This window comes from Hibiscus syriacus, unplaced genomic scaffold, assembly GCF_006381635.1.
Source record: "Hibiscus syriacus cultivar Baekdansim isolate YM2019G1 unplaced genomic scaffold, ASM638163v2 tig00116971_pilon, whole genome shotgun sequence".
Taxonomy (NCBI): domain Eukaryota; kingdom Viridiplantae; phylum Streptophyta; class Magnoliopsida; order Malvales; family Malvaceae; genus Hibiscus; species Hibiscus syriacus.
The window spans coordinates 6,109,257-6,125,150 of record NW_024063495.1 but is presented as its reverse complement, the minus strand read 5'-3'; the positions used below and the strand labels follow the sequence as shown (position 1 = coordinate 6,125,150).

Sequence of the window (15,894 nt, the reverse complement as noted above, 5' to 3'; positions counted from 1 at the left end):
TTACTTTTGTATTTATACATTATTTTATTATTTTACATGTTTTAACAAAAAAAAAATTAATTTTTCCAAGATTTTTACAGTGGGTCGCTCCAGTAGCCCTAATGTGACACCCTATATCGGATTGGGTCACCTGCATTGATCAGTGGGTGTTACATAAACTCTTAAGAAAGGTTTTGAAACCCCTAAAATGTATGGTTTAGACAATTTTTAAAATTACATAGGAAAGATTTATTAAAAAAATCTTCGGATAATGAAAAAAGAAAAAGAAAAAATAATTATGATTTTGGAGCTCGCATCTTGGGAAACGTGAGGTACCTCTGGTCCATTTATTTTCCACTTCTTTTAAAAGGACCTCGTGGTTTGGGGGTGCGAGGTCCATTAGCCTCACATCTTTTCGGGTGCAATGAATGCTATAAAAAGAGGTCATGCCCCGTCTCTCTCATCACCTATCTCTATCTCTCTCTACTTTAAATTTGGATTTTAGTTATGATATTAGAATTTTTTTACTATAATGGTGGGGTATTGTGACTGAATGATAGATACATATTCAACTACCGGCGGAATGAACATGTAAAATAATAATTTTTCTATATATTTTATCTATTTATTTATTTATTAGTTTTTTATTTTTGTTATTTAATTATTTTGTAAAATTTAATTTGAAGCAGCAAGAACGAATATTGGACTGTCATATCAACCATTTGATTGAACCTGACAAGAATATTACGTCGAATTTGTGCAACACAGGTTTTGGATACATCAACACCGTAACCGCGGAAAGTGTGAAATTTGATCCTGAACTCGTAAATGCGTTGGTCAAAAGATGGAGGCTCGAGACACACACATTTTATTTACCGTGTGGGGAGAAAATAATTACTCTTGATGATGTTGCATATATTTTGAGGCTGCCTGTTGATGGAGTCGCTATTATCGGTGTTGCGTTGGCACTCCAATCCATGTGTGAACTAATGCTCATAGTGCATATACCTGAAAATGCATTTAATGGCGGGAAAATAAGAATTAAATATTTGGATGATAATTTCATGTATCTACCCGAGAATGCAGTTGATGAACTGAAGAAGGTAAAAATATTTTTTTATTAATATTTTTTATTTAATTTAATTTGTTTATAATAATTACGTAATTTTATTTATTAATTTTTAATTTTTCGTAGTATTTCACTCGGGCGCATATATTGCGAATTATCGGAGGGATTTTGATGCCATATAAATCCCAGAATAAAGTCCATTTGATGTGGTTGAATCATCCGGACACTTAGAAAACTTTAAGAAATATGATTTGGGGTTTGATAGTGTTGGCATTTTTGTTTCGTGAGCTTTGTAAAGTTGTTAATTCAAGGACAAATGTCATTGGAGGTTGTTTACTATTGTTGTAGTCATGGGCTTGGATTTGAATGTCGTTTGTAAGCCCGATAGTTAGACCATCAGTCGCTTATACATTTCTGCTACATAAAATGTAATAAAAAATAAACTAAGTTTAAATTTATATTATTATATATTTTTTGTATAATATAAGTAGCTAATATTAATTTATTTTTTAATGATAGGTGGATTGCACCAACATATCACGCCCACTTGCCAGAACAACTAAAAGTTTTTAGACTTTTGATCGATAAGTATAGAGGAGATGTAATAATAATTTATAACAAGTTCATATGTTTTAATTTTTAAATAATTATTTTTAATCGACATTTGTAGCAAACAAAATAACATAATTTATTTTTTTAGTTTATGAGGACACCATACTTAGACCTTACTATCGCCAGTGTATTCTGAATGTTGCAGTGGTTAGTACTGCGCCCGTACGCATGTCGTCCGTCCCGCTCATAGTTCAGTTGTGTCCAAGGGATTCGGGAACATCCATACAACTTAGATGAGTTGCATTGCTTAACTCAACAAGCGAAGATCGATATTGATTGGGCGGAGCATCATGCGGTGTTTCTAAACAAGTAGATCAATAGATTCGAAAAGAGGGCCTTTACTCAACCCATACTCGAGCACAATGTCACATTTGAATACATGATGTGGTACAGGACAAAATGGGACGCCGAATGTACTGACGGAGGAGAAGCAAGCACGAGAACTATATGTTCTTCCCCAAAGACGGTCACCGGTGCAACGTCTGACAACACAACGTCGAGGGGAATCAAGTCAAATAAGAAGACAACAATGTGGGGTTTCCTCCTCGAGAACAGGACATGCACCTCCTCAACCATCAGTGTCAGCATTTGTATTCACCACTCGACGCATTCAATATTTCACTATGCAGGCACTCAATCATCATCATCTCAACATATGGAGCCTCTGTCGGATGCTTTTTTCATCGATGCATTTCAGTAATTGAACTCACCCCCTGCACTATATTATCCTACGTCGTTGCTGCCTGCATCTGGAGTGCCACCATTGGTGACTAACTTTGGATGCGGTATAGTTGAGCAGACACTATCGCAGAGCATATTCTACACTGATCCCGATCCTAGTGGTAGTGGTACAACCAACGACGATGATGATGATAATGATGCTGAAGAGGAACAAGTAGAGAACTTGCATCTACGTCGGGTTCGCCGTCCACCACAGTGTGATACAGGTGGACATAGGCATCATTAGATAGTTGGTTTTTTTAAAATTAAATATGCAGTGAACTTATGTTTGGTATTAATGAAGAAATACTTTCAGTTTATCGTACTTTAAATATTATTGCTTTAATATTAAAAAAATATAACTAAGTAACATTTTAAACTTTGTTTGATATTAAAACTAAGTAACTAACTTTTGTAACTTATGTGAAACTAACTAACAGTTAAAACTTTAAAATAATAATAATTGTAACGACTATTATAATATTAAAAAAAAATCGTACTGACCTCGTAGGTTGCAGAACGTGAGAATTTTGTGGATAAGACACGTCATGCAACTCTTGACATGTCAACAGGATCTCGTGTTCCTTAAAACACAATGTCAAATGGATTAGTCACGTCAGTAGGACCTCGCGTGCTGTAGGACGCGAGATCTCTTCCCACTCAACCCTAACCAACTGTCTACTATTTTGAAGGCACACAAAGAAGAAGAAAATTCAAATATGCAAGAAAATAAGAAAGAAATCTCAACAAAAAAACAATAGAAGGCAAGGAAGAATGAAATTGATCAACAACTAACTCAAAATATATCGAAAAAACAAACTATTATTGCTTTTGTGTATTATGATGGCGAAATGATTGATGATGTATATGTCGACGTCGTATTTTAATTGTCACATACTATGACGATAATGCTACCAATGAGATTGACGTATAAGAAGTTGATGAAGGAAGTGAACAAAAATATCGCACACGCTCACGGTCATAAATTGTTACCGTTGAAGTATCTACTATTGATGTCGTTAGAACCACTAACCTACACACTCTATACCATTGAGGAGAACAGTGATATCGACTTAATGGTTCAAGCTCACTTGGAGTATTCATTTAGAGGGTCCATATAGTTGTATGTATTATTTTCTAATGTTGATGACGGTACCAATGTCCCAAGTTGAAGACGGGCAGATTTTGACTTTGATCCAAATGTTCAGAGTCCAATAGTAAATTTACGAAATAACTTCAACTTATTAAGCACACACGTTACAAGCAACAACTTCGGTGCATCCTTGTCTTCTATGGCAAGGCATTCTTGCGTTGCATCTTTCGAGTTTGAGTTGAACATGCCACCAACACAATATTCAAAGCATAATCCATACAGTATGGTTGAGCATGTGTCATCTTCTCATAACTTAACGAGGTCGCCAGACAATGAATCGTTTAACATGTTCGATGATTTATCGTATGGATGATATTCAACTTATTTTCCTACTACGGATATCGCCTTAACATCTATGGGCCGACATTCTTCTGATGTTGTTGGCGACTTTGATGTTGGTTATACAGTTCGTCAACGATCTCATGAGCGGTCTTCTGAGCGGAATGGTTAGCGACACACACTTGCTACACCCGTTAACTTTCAAGTTAACGAATATGAATTATTCTGATTTTAGGGGGATCATTCAAACAAAGAATCAATAAGAGAGACATGGCTCGATAGTGACAAGTTAGGTCCGTTCTACAAATAACAGAAGACTTGACAAACCAGAAGACAATGAAGAACACACTGCGACTACTAACATTCCACATAATGTCATGCATATTTCTTATTACCAGCCACCATCCCATTTTACAACAATTGATATTGAAGCATACAATGCTCCAGAATTTTCACAATTCCCACATGTTGAACAATACAATCAACGTGGTGATGGTGAACTATTTATTAGAATGACTTTCAAGATGAAAGAACAAGTCATGGCAGCGATTAAAAACTACAACATACGTCGCTCTGTGACGTCAACTATGAAAAAAACATATGTAAACAAGTACATTACTGAATGTCTACACAAGAAGCAATGATGTAATTGAAGAGTTTTTGTATCACGGTTAAAGACAATGAACAAACTTTAGAAACCCAAAAAATACGTCAAACCACATACATGCACCGCCAACATCTTAAATCAAAATCATCGTAACTTGGATGTGCACGTGCTTTCTAAAGCCTTCATTCTGCTGATGAAATCAAATCCACGTGTAATAGTTGTGACTTATATTGCGTCTATTACATCACTATATGGGTACACAGTTGACTATCACTAAACATGGTTTGCAAGGTATCGAGCCCAACAAAAAAATCTTTGGGTAATAGGAGAAATTGTACAATGAATTTTGGCCATGGCTTAAACTAATGAAGAAACAAATACCGAGAACGGTTGTGAAACATGAAATAGTACTGGTGTAAAAAAATGATCGTGTCGTACAAGGTGTATGCTAATTCTACTAGTTCTTTTGGATATTTCCACAGTGCATTCATGCATTCCGACACTGCAAGCTGATGGTTCAAATCGACGGTACTTGGTTGTACGACCCATTCATGCAAATATTATTATTGACAATTACACAAGACGTTAATAGAAAAAATATTCCCATTGTCTTCTTAATTATTGAAAAGGGTCTTCCTTAAGAACTTACAAAGATATGTTCTATCACAAGTTATGCGTGATAGAGTTAATGAGTTATGTTTTATTTCTGATAGAGATGTGGGCATCAAATACGCAATCGAGCGTATGAGCCAATCTTGGTAACCCTCATATATTTATTATCGGTACGTCTTTCACCCTCATATATTCATGCAAATATTATTATTGGAAATTACAAAAGTGAAGATGAGTGTATAATGGTGCTTCGAATGGGTACGTCTTTCACCCTTTTCAGTTTAACATATCTTCTTATTGTTTTTCAAATTAATTATTCAATTATTTTTGGATATGCTATACATATTTTGTTCGTGAGGTTGACGAACTACTAGAGGAATTGAAGGAGAGGAATTATAAAGGTTATAACTACTTGGCTAAAATCCCAAGGGAGAAATGACTTCGATTATTTGATGGGGTCGACGATATGGTCACATGACAACGAACTTGGCTGAGGCAATAAATTTATCACTTAAAGGAGTGTGTCATTTTCCTATTACGTCCATTGTCAAAGCTACATATTATCGGTTGGCAACCATTTTCGTAACCTTGGGAAGGCAAGCAGTCGACTAGATAGCAGGTGGCCATAAAATCCACTCATATCTCCACAGAAAATTACAAACATTCCAACAACATTCAACTACCATGAGCGCAACATGCTTCTCTCGTACACAAGAATCATTCTGTGTTTCGGAATGTGCAAGGTCATTGGAAGGCATAAAACACAACACATACGTTGTAAATTTATGAGAAAAAACATGCAAGTGCACAGTCTTCCAAACCTTTAAATACTCGTGTGCGTATTTCATTGATGTTGCTTCTTTTGCTTGGATGCCTTACATGTAATTGGTTAATCTGGTTTACTTACTTGAAACCGTATTCAAGGTTTATGAATGAGAGTTCCCTCCTATAGGAAATGAATGAGATTCGGATGAAGCTAATGATGAACCTAAAATACGTCCAGATTATGCATTACGACGCCATAAAAAGGGTCATCCACAATCAAATTGATTTTTTTGTGAAGAAGATTTGGTTGACCATCGAGAAAGAACTGACAACCGAAAGTATGCTCTATATATAAGAATCTCAGACACACAAAGAACAAATGTTTCAATCGCTCAGGCCCCGTATCAATTAATTGTGTATTTTTATTACTTATTTTTTAATTAACAAAATTTTTGTATACTTTTCAATTTTCTTATGGTTGCGTTACATTGTAATTGATACACAAAAGTATGCTTCCGAACCAATTTCAACGCGATTTTTAACCCGCTTACAATGTCTCAAATGTAATGATATTAGGCTAAACTTAAAGAAAAGTTGTAATACTAGACCTCTAAACTTAAAGAAAAGTTATAACGATATTAAGCTTATAAATTACGAAAAAATCTGCTATTTACAACCTGGAAATAACACTAGAACATTCATATGAAGCCATTTTGCCTTAAACTTGATGAACAAAAATCATTCTTCCTAACCATTTTCAGAGCGTTTTTTACCCCGCTTAGAATGTCTTCAATGTGGCGATATTAGGCTCATCTTAAAGAAAAGTTGCAATACTAGGCTTCTATGCTTATAAATTATGAATAATATGCTATTTACAACCCTGAAATAAGACTCGAACATGCCTATGAAGTCATTTTGCCTTACACTTGATGAAAAAAATCATGCTTTCGATCCATTTTCAGGACGATTTTTACACCACTTAGAATGTCTCGAATGTGTCGATATTAGGCTCAAATTAAAGACAAGTTGCAATACTTTACATCTACGCTTATAAATTACAAAAATTTTACAGTGTACACCTCGAAAATAAGACTCGAACATGCCTATAGAAGTTGAGGTGTGGGCTGGGAATCAACAGTCCTCGCGCCCTACAGAGTGCGAGGTGCATGAACTATATCTTGAGAAATTTGCAATTTTTCGTTTACCAGATCGTGAGTCTCGCGGCTTGCAGGACGCGAGGTATTATATCATATTATTTAATGGGCTTACCTGGAAAATCTAGCCACATGATACTGAATACACACCTTGGGAGCGCGAGACAATCCTACGTGGTCAGTTTGTGGGGTATTTTTATAAATAATGGCTTGAGAAGGGGGGCATTTTTCCAAATAATTATTTAAGGAAGGTTTTAATATAAAAATGCCTTCACTTCCTCTCAGCCTTATGTTCATCTTTTGGGCCTTTGCAAAATATTTTGGGCTTTGCTTTATTTGGCATTAAAAAAACTTACCCAAAAAATGACATTTTAGGGGGAAATTGCATTCATTAGTCATTAAATTTTAATTATATTCTTGTTTTGGTCACTAAACAATAAAAGCTTACAATTATAATACTATTTCTCTAATTATTTTTCTAATCACGCAGTAGTTGGATCTTAAAAGATGGATGTTGTGGTATTTGTTACTGATGTACTAAAAGATAAAATACCAAGAAATTAGGTACGGATATAAGATTTTATATTAGGGATGTAAACATTTAAAAAGTTATATTAAAAATTTAAGGGTATAAATTTATAAAAATTTAGGGAGTATCAAATTAGATCATTAATAGAGAATATGAAGAAAATACATATATAAGAATTTGAAATTTTCACAGATGCACTGTCCCTCAACACTCACCTCGATCCATCTTTGATTGAGTTTAATTTATTTCTCACTTGTTTTAAAACAGAGGTTATAGTTGTGTTCTTAGTATGTTTTGATTATAAATTTTCTTCTTCTTTGAATTGTAGGTTTAGTGGCTTAAGTCAGAGTTGTATTGGAGAAGAGTATAACATTGATTTTGGCGTGATTTCCTACTATATTAGATCAAGAAGTGTGTTGGTGAGTGGTTGTGCATTCTTCTTAGGATGTGCATCATTAACGTTAATTGAGGGTCTAGTTTCAGACTAATACTCTATACTAAGACCCTAGAGTAAGTGATTATTTCTTTTAATTTCAGTATGCATAGGTGATATGTTGAATGCATATATGTAATTACAAGCATGATATGATATGTGATTCATGCTGAAGTTTCTGATTTGATGCATAAATTTTGACAGGTTAATTATGAAAACTATGTGACATGTTTAGTGATTCTAGGATGAGTGAGATGTATCTTGCTATCCAATTGTTGTTGACTATGACCATCAATGTAATTGTGTTTCAAAACTATGCTTTTGAAAGTTATATATTATGCATCAAATAATAACTTACGATAAATTTGGATCAATTGACAATTTGTTTTTTACAAAACTTTTAAATATAAAGTAAATATCAACATCAAGGAGTTTGTAGAGTGTTTGTTTGTCATAATTTTCATCGTAACACACTAGCATGCTACATCGTTTATTTTACTCAAGTATAAATTGGATGATGGTTTAATTGTTGCAAATGCCTTGTAAGATTTTTCTTTAATTTGCTATATTTGTAATTTTTCTTTGGAGAAAGTGTAAACAAAGTTTTGGAGTATAAACCTTATTAATTGTTGTAAGGTTGCACATTTTTCTTAAATGTTACAAATCTAGTGGTTTAAGGAAATTCTTAGTGTGGATGCTAAGGTAATGAACGTAAGTATGGTTTAGAAGTCAAATAATTCTAACATCGTTGTGTAAATTTATATATTTCAATTGCTTCTACTCTAAAATTAAAAAAAAAATTAATTCACTCACTCTTAACATATTTCGATTTATCAAAGAGCTAATAAAATTAAAAATATATTGACTAAAGTGAAATTTTACAAAAATGACTATAAAAACATGAAATTGTGAGTGCGCCCAAAATTCGGTTGATGTTGATTTATGAAAAATTATTTTTAGTACTCTATTTTTACTTTTTTTACAATTTGGTACCGAAACAGAAAAAAGTATGGAGCATGGCTACCAATATCTTTGTCGAACTCGTTCTCATTTCGACGACGTTGCCAATCATTATAAATATATATATATATATATATATATATATATATATATATTTCCCTAATTAATTTGATATCATCCCCCAATTTTTTTTTTCAACATTCACTTTCTCCTAATTTTAGGAATGAAACGTTTTCGATTAATGAAATTGATTGAATATTAATTCGATCATATATTTCTCAATAATCAATATTCAACAATCCTGAATGAGAGTTTTCTATTGAAATTCCATAAAATTCCACACGAAACCGAAATTTCAACAATCCCAGACAAGCAAAAAGAACAAGAAAAACCTCACCCAATCATACTAAAAAAGAAACGAAAATTAGATGGCAAGATTAGAGACGTCGTTGGAAGTGGGCATATTAGTGACGGCCCTAGAGATAACAGATGACGAAACAGAATTGAAGCTGGAAAACATGAGAGGGCGATAATGGGCCTCGGAATCTTCGGCATCGTCGGAAGTCGTTAGATCTATGCAAGCGAATCGTTCGAGCGATTCGAAGAAAGCTTGGGCGACGCTGCTTCCCAGCCACGACAAAAAGCCGACTTGATTCATATCCATTCTTTTTTGAAGAAACTATTTCAGTGATTTGGTGATTGTTTTTACAGCGAAAATTTCAAAGAATGGGGTTTTTGAAATTCAAAGCCATAACCATAGGATTTGAGGAAGAAGCGATGGACGGTACAATATGGAAAACTAAACGATTTTGCCTTCAAATATTATTACCGTTTTGTGTTCCTTTGCTATTTTAGTCAGTAAATGGGTTATGTTTCAATAACTCCACTTTTAGCGCATATATATTTATTGGCATAATATCAAAAATAGTCCCCAACTTTTATCAAAAAATCATTTTAGCCCATATATATATTGAATATTTTGGCCCCAACGTTTCATATTGGGGCAAAAAAACTATCTCTATAGATAGAAACTATTAAATAACACACGATTAACGCTTCAAAATAGGAATATTTTTTAATCTAAAATAAAATGATACAGGCTAAAATGCTCCCAAAAAAAAAGAGACAAAGTAATTATTCTATAAAATGTTAATGTATTTTTATTTTAAAATAAAACATTAGGATTTTACTCTCCTCTTTAAAGAAGACCTCAATCCCTAAGGATATATAATTTATCAATTTCAAAATCAAATCCTCTTTTACAACTTTGCAGGATAATTTTTTTTTTTTAAAAAAATCACAAGAAAAGGAGAAGATGAGATGTGCCATTTTGCAATTGTGGACACCCAACTATGACATAGGTGATCGTATACAAAAACAACTTGTTTAGCAAGTATGATAACAGTAACTAGTACACGGCTACTGTGCAAGCCAAGCGAGCATAAACAATTGATTGGTATGTTACAGAGGAAGGAATTTTACCAGTCCTCCCTAAAGAGGAGACATTGATATATAGTATAGTACTAAAATACGATCGTAGTTGTCGGTTTTACGGATGTTAGGACATGATTTATTTCATAAAAATAATTATGATTTTATACTATGAATGATGTTGCGATATCACAGTGACTTTGAAAAACGTTACGATACAATCATTATGTTGCGTTGTGGTTGTAATTTAATAATATGGTATATATGCATGTTCAAGAATACTAAGGGGATATTTGTTTACTTCATAATAATTAAGCGCTAAATAATTCAAATGCTAAATTATTCAGAGGCTCTGTATGAATTAGCTCTGAATGTGACATGTTGTTTGATAATGACTTTGAATCATTCATAATATACTTATGTGTTAAATCATTCAACACTGTTTTGTTGAATCAGTCAACACTGAATCATTTAGAGGTGCGAAATAAACGCGTTGAATACTAAACGGTTCAACATTCAACGCTGAATGATTCCATTAACAGACAAACAAACAGTCCCTAAAATCTTTAAAGAGGAAAGTCAAACATCAATTAAAATTATTATCTCATGTGGTATCAAACAGTTCCAAGTCATCCGGCTTAACACACTACATCAATATTCTATTATCCTGATAATTGTTGTTATGAATAAGTGACAGATTTATTATAAATCGATAAAATTAATAATTAAATTATTATTTTTAAAACGTGAATAAAAAAGATAAATTTATTCAAATATAAGTAACTATCGATGTAATTTACCCTTAAAATAATCTTCTAAGGTTACAAAATCCTACGGTTCATGCCAGGTAAGAAATAAGATAGATGTATGAACCTGCTGCAACTACAACCATCGTCAATGGATAAACTAAAAACTGATATATAAAATAAAGAGAGAAAGGAAAAAGAAACTATAAACCCACAAAAATGATGACCCTTTCGACTCCACTCTCTCACAACGCTTTATCCTCTCTACGATTGTCAACGAAACGCCATGGTTGTCGTCTTCAACGACTCCACTTGCCTCTCAGAATCAGTTCTTCTTCTTCTGGTAACAAATTCTTTTACTTTTCCCCCTTGTTTTTGAATTTTAGAACATGGGTTCGAGCTTGGAAGTAAATCCCGTTATGTGGGTAATGTCAATTGTTGGCGATGTTTTCAGTTTAAGTCAAGTTTTGGACTTTGGGGTTTTATCTTGTTTGAGTTCTTGTTTCGTTTAAGTGAGTATTTCTCTTTAGTTTTCTGATACTGATATGTAATCCCCCCCCCCGGTTTTCTGCCATGGAAGCAGCTAGCAAAAGTGTTCCCAGAACCGAGGAACGCTCGTCTGGGTTTAAGGAAATGAGGACTGTAGCTTGTGGCCTTCTTGCTGTATGCGCCGTTGCCACAGCCTCGCCTGTAATTGCTGCTAATCAGGTTGAAAATCTTCACCATTTCTCTGCATCTGTTTAGGTTCAAAGCTTCTGGGTTATGAATTGCAATGGACACACTAATTCAATAGGATAGTCTTCTCCGGTTCTTTTAATATGAATGAAACACGATATATTGAAATGTAAGACGTTAATATGAAGTTACACATAAGTGGCAGATCTAGAAATGTAAATACGAGGATCAAAACAGTTAGGGGCACTTGTTAATCATTTGCTGTTTGTGTCTTAGCCTGAAAGAAGAAATTATGAAAATTTTATATGAAAAACTTGGCTTGCTTGGTGAAGGATGCCTGTGGGATAGGGGAACAAATGTTCCAATATCATCTGATGTTTCAAAACTACAATGTCAAAAGGCTGCTGACAATGTGATTTATTATGCAGAGGCTTCCTCCGTTGTCAACTGAGCCAAACCGATGCGAGCGTGCGTTTGTCGGTAATACGATAGGTCAGGCAAACGGTGTGTATGATAAGCCGCTCGATCTACGCTTCTGCGACTACACTAACGAGAAATCGAACCTGAAGGGGAAGTCTCTTTCGGCTGCGCTCATGGCGGATGCTAAGTTTGATGGTGCAGACATGTCTGAAGCTGTGATGTCAAAGGCTTACGCTGTTGGAGCTAGCTTCAAAGGTAAATCTTCTCTATCTTCTTTATGTTATAATTCATTATTTGTCATCATCTGATTCACTGACACTACATAGAATTATATATGGTTAGAGATTTTCTTGAAGTATTTGCATTTGAAATATGTATGCATCACTTACTAGGACACGGATACGAATACGGACATTCGAGTATGATAACCCAACTATATGTAAAAATTTGATATATTCGTATTGGAAATGTAATCTTGTTTTATATTTACTCGAGTTCGAATAACATAGATAAAATTAGGATGCTTTAAGCTTTGCATCATGAACCTAAATGTGCAGGCACGGACTTCTCGAATGCGGTTTTGGATCGAGTTAATTTCGGGAAGGCGAATCTGCAAGGAGCGATATTCAAGAACACGGTGTTATCTGGATCGACTTTCGACAATGCTCAGCTCGAAGATGCAGTTTTCGAAGATACCATTATCGGTTACATTGATCTTCAGAAGCTTTGTACAAACAAAACCATCAGTGCTGAAGGAAGAGCTGAGTTGGGTTGTCGATGATTTCTATTTATGTATTATATTCCTGTCTTATCTAATTTCAGTTTTCGCTTCGTTTTTTTTAAAGAAAAGTTGTCATTTTGAGATTAAATTCGTATTGAGAAACTGTTATTTCTGGTTTTGATGTGGCTTTTGTCTGCAAAATAAAATCAACCGCGCTCTTGAATGGAGTTGGATGTAAATATATAAATGTGATACGTTTGGTTAATTATTGTAATTTATAAGATTATTTTTTTAAAATTAAAAGCATTTATTTTATTAAGAAAAAATAATAATTTTACTTAAACAAAACACATAATTAGGATATTATCCTATGACTACTAATACAAGAAATTATTATTACATGTGAGTAATAATATGATAGTGGATTAAGATAAAATTTCACTCAATCAATCAAATATGTTGTAAAAAAAATAGAATTTCAAGTCATTCAAATTCATTTATGTTGTGGTTATAATTTAGTATAAGTTAAATCTAGTTATTGGTAATAGAAAAATTAACCCTAGCCTAGCGGTTAGTTGCATGCCTACAATTTAAGGGGTCTGGTGATCGATTCCCATCATTATGAAGGCTGTCAAGGAGGAGACGAACATCGATTCCCAACATAAACGATTTTACATGGCAGCATGAGCCAAGAATGAGCCGTTCTTATGAGGGACATAAGCAACTCGAGGCATTAAGAAGTATCCAAGGTGAACTAGTCCAAGCAAATTCTAGTGAAGCTACGAGGATGTTGTTAGATTAAGTGGAGGAAATGTCACGGCTCACGAATTTGAGTCTGCAGGACTTGTGCTTTGAAATTCACCCAATAGATTTTAGGAGGCGTTTTGGGGTTGTATAAGCCACCAGACTTGATCCGTTCCTTGGAGAATACTAAAAAGTCCTTAAAGGATAAGACATGTTCTCTTAATTTAAGAAAAATCCTTAAACTAAAGAGACAATGTAGATATAGTTTGATTTGAATTTGAATACCTTAGATAAATAAGATAACAAAGAGATCTTAATAAGATAAGATTCAATGTAAGTTATCGATGTAATTAGATCTAAGTCGTTAAATGTAAGAGGATTCAACTGTAAATAGGGAGGCTCTCCCATCTCATTTGTATTCATTCCATTATTTTTTAGTAAAAACTCTAGCATTTACTCTTAGTTTCTTAGTCTCTTTACTTTATCGCTTCTCTTGGAGGCTTTCATAACCTTGTTGGTGTTGGCTTTTGCATATTGTTAAACCCAGGAAGAATTTCTCACCACTTGGTTAGTTAAAATTCTCAAAGGATATGGTCAAGGCATAGGTGCCTATTCAACCGAGAAAACGTCTTAGGCGTCAAAGATGTGTCACCATCTTATTGATTGAAAAAATGTTAAAAATTCTATTATGATAGAGAAATTGATGTGAAAATTAATAAAATTATTTAAAAATACCTTGTTAGCATCAACGTTAAATTTTTAACTGCAGAGGACCAAAATGAAGCCTAAACTAAATGATATGTATTATTTTGAAAAAACAAAGTTAAGTGACTAAATCGAAACAAAAGTAATAGTTGAAGCACTAAATGTGCAGTTTACCCTTAAATTTAAATAAAAACTCGAACGACTCGACTTAACAAAATTCAAATAAAATTTGAGTTACAAAATAGAACTCATCAATTTAACTAACTCGAATTTTGATTAGTTGACTCAACTCAATCAAATACTCTCCCCTAAATGTAATTAAAGTTTGGATACCAATTTGAGAGCAAAAGTATCTTTAGGTGCCAATTGGGAAGAATATACCTAGTCCAAGAATCAAATATACGTTTAAGGCTATAAATTATAATTAGGGACAAAATTAAAATCAAATGTTGGGAGGAGTAAATTATCTGAGTTCAAAATAATAAGGACTCATTAAGTACTTATCTCCAATCGAAGAGAGTAAAAATTTAATTGGATTTAAATTTAAATTGATAAAAACATAGAACATCATGAAACTAACAACTAATATAATTCAATTTGTTATCAAAATTTATTTGATTCTAATTATATTAACTTGAATAATTCCTTTTACTTTTCAAAAGTAATAGTAAAATGTTTATGAAACCAGCTCCTTCCAATTTAAGCTGAAACAAGGAACTCAACAATTAACCTTTCAACAACACCTTCTCCAGGTAAGAAGAAAAGATTATTCCCTGCCATCATCAACTAAAAAGTAAGATCTGGTCCCAAATTTAATTATTTGTTTTAAGTTGATTAATTCAGATTAGATTAATATACGTAAATATGGATAGTTAAATTTAGGGTAAAGTATAGTGATGGTCATTGAACTTTTCTAAAGCTTTCATTTAGGTCCTAACTTTTAAAACTTATAATACAGTCCTCCAACATTTAGTTCGTTTGTAATATGGTCCCCGCCGTTACACTGTCGTTAGTATGTTTGCAATTTGGTCACTGAACTTTTCAAGCGCTTGCATTTAGGTCCCCAACTTTTAAAACTTTCAACACAGTCCTCAGTTTCATTCTAAACCCCAAATTCCTTCTCGATCTCAAATTTCCTTTTTCTCTCATATCTTCTCATTTCCAGCGTAACTTTTCAGTGGGAGATGCATGGGAAATTCTAATCTAACTTTGAATTTATGTGGAGGTGTTGACTTAAATAAGGGTCCATTGAGAGAAGACCCGACCAAGGGACTATCGGGACTATCAACGATTCAAGGTGTAATGTTAGATACAAGTCATCTCAGGTGAAACATAGATGTTCGATGAAATGCTTGTGAGAAAATATGGGTTAGAAATGCAGAGTTGATAAATAATACTAAGATGAACTAAGTATGAAAGTAACCAACAAAGTTGGAATTATTTTGTATAAATGGCATATAATAATTTCTTCGCTTGATCCTTGTGGTTAAAGATTTTCTAACAGATGATCAAATACAATGAAATCCCAAACAGCGCATTCACCTATCAGTCTCTTTCGCTCACATGCACTCTCGTTTGGT

The 15,894-nt window shown here is 33.6% G+C and overlaps 1 protein-coding gene across 2 annotated transcripts; it reads left to right on the top strand.

Annotated features, from left to right (window-relative positions):
* Positions 1-11,218: 11,218 nt before the first annotated feature.
* Positions 11,219-13,042, top strand: LOC120191759 (thylakoid lumenal 17.4 kDa protein, chloroplastic-like). 2 transcript variants are annotated; one of them, XM_039194679.1, is made up of 4 exons: positions 11,219-11,392; positions 11,633-11,757; positions 12,153-12,399; positions 12,702-13,042. In XM_039194679.1, the coding sequence occupies exons 1-4, from the start codon at positions 11,269-11,271 to the stop codon at positions 12,923-12,925; spliced, it is 720 nt and encodes a 239-aa protein (XP_039050610.1). In that variant the 5' UTR covers positions 11,219-11,268; the 3' UTR covers positions 12,926-13,042. The 2 variants fall into 2 exon arrangements, with proteins under 2 accessions (XP_039050610.1, XP_039050611.1); XM_039194680.1 differs by having other exon boundaries at positions 11,220-11,392; positions 11,629-11,757.
* Positions 13,043-15,894: the final 2,852 nt, after the last annotated feature.

What these genes read in the sequence shown, in the direction of transcription:
- LOC120191759 (XM_039194679.1), top strand. Translation starts at nt 11,269, where the DNA reads ATGATGACCCTTTCGACTCCACTCTCTCACAACGCTTTATCCTCTCTA. An exon ending in AATCAGTTCTTCTTCTTCTG is followed by an intron (nt 11,393 to 11,632) that starts GTAACAAATTCT and finishes CCATGGAAGCAG; the next exon opens with CTAGCAAAAGTGTTCCCAGA. An exon ending in CTGTAATTGCTGCTAATCAG is followed by an intron (nt 11,758 to 12,152) that starts GTTGAAAATCTT and finishes TTTATTATGCAG; the next exon opens with AGGCTTCCTCCGTTGTCAAC.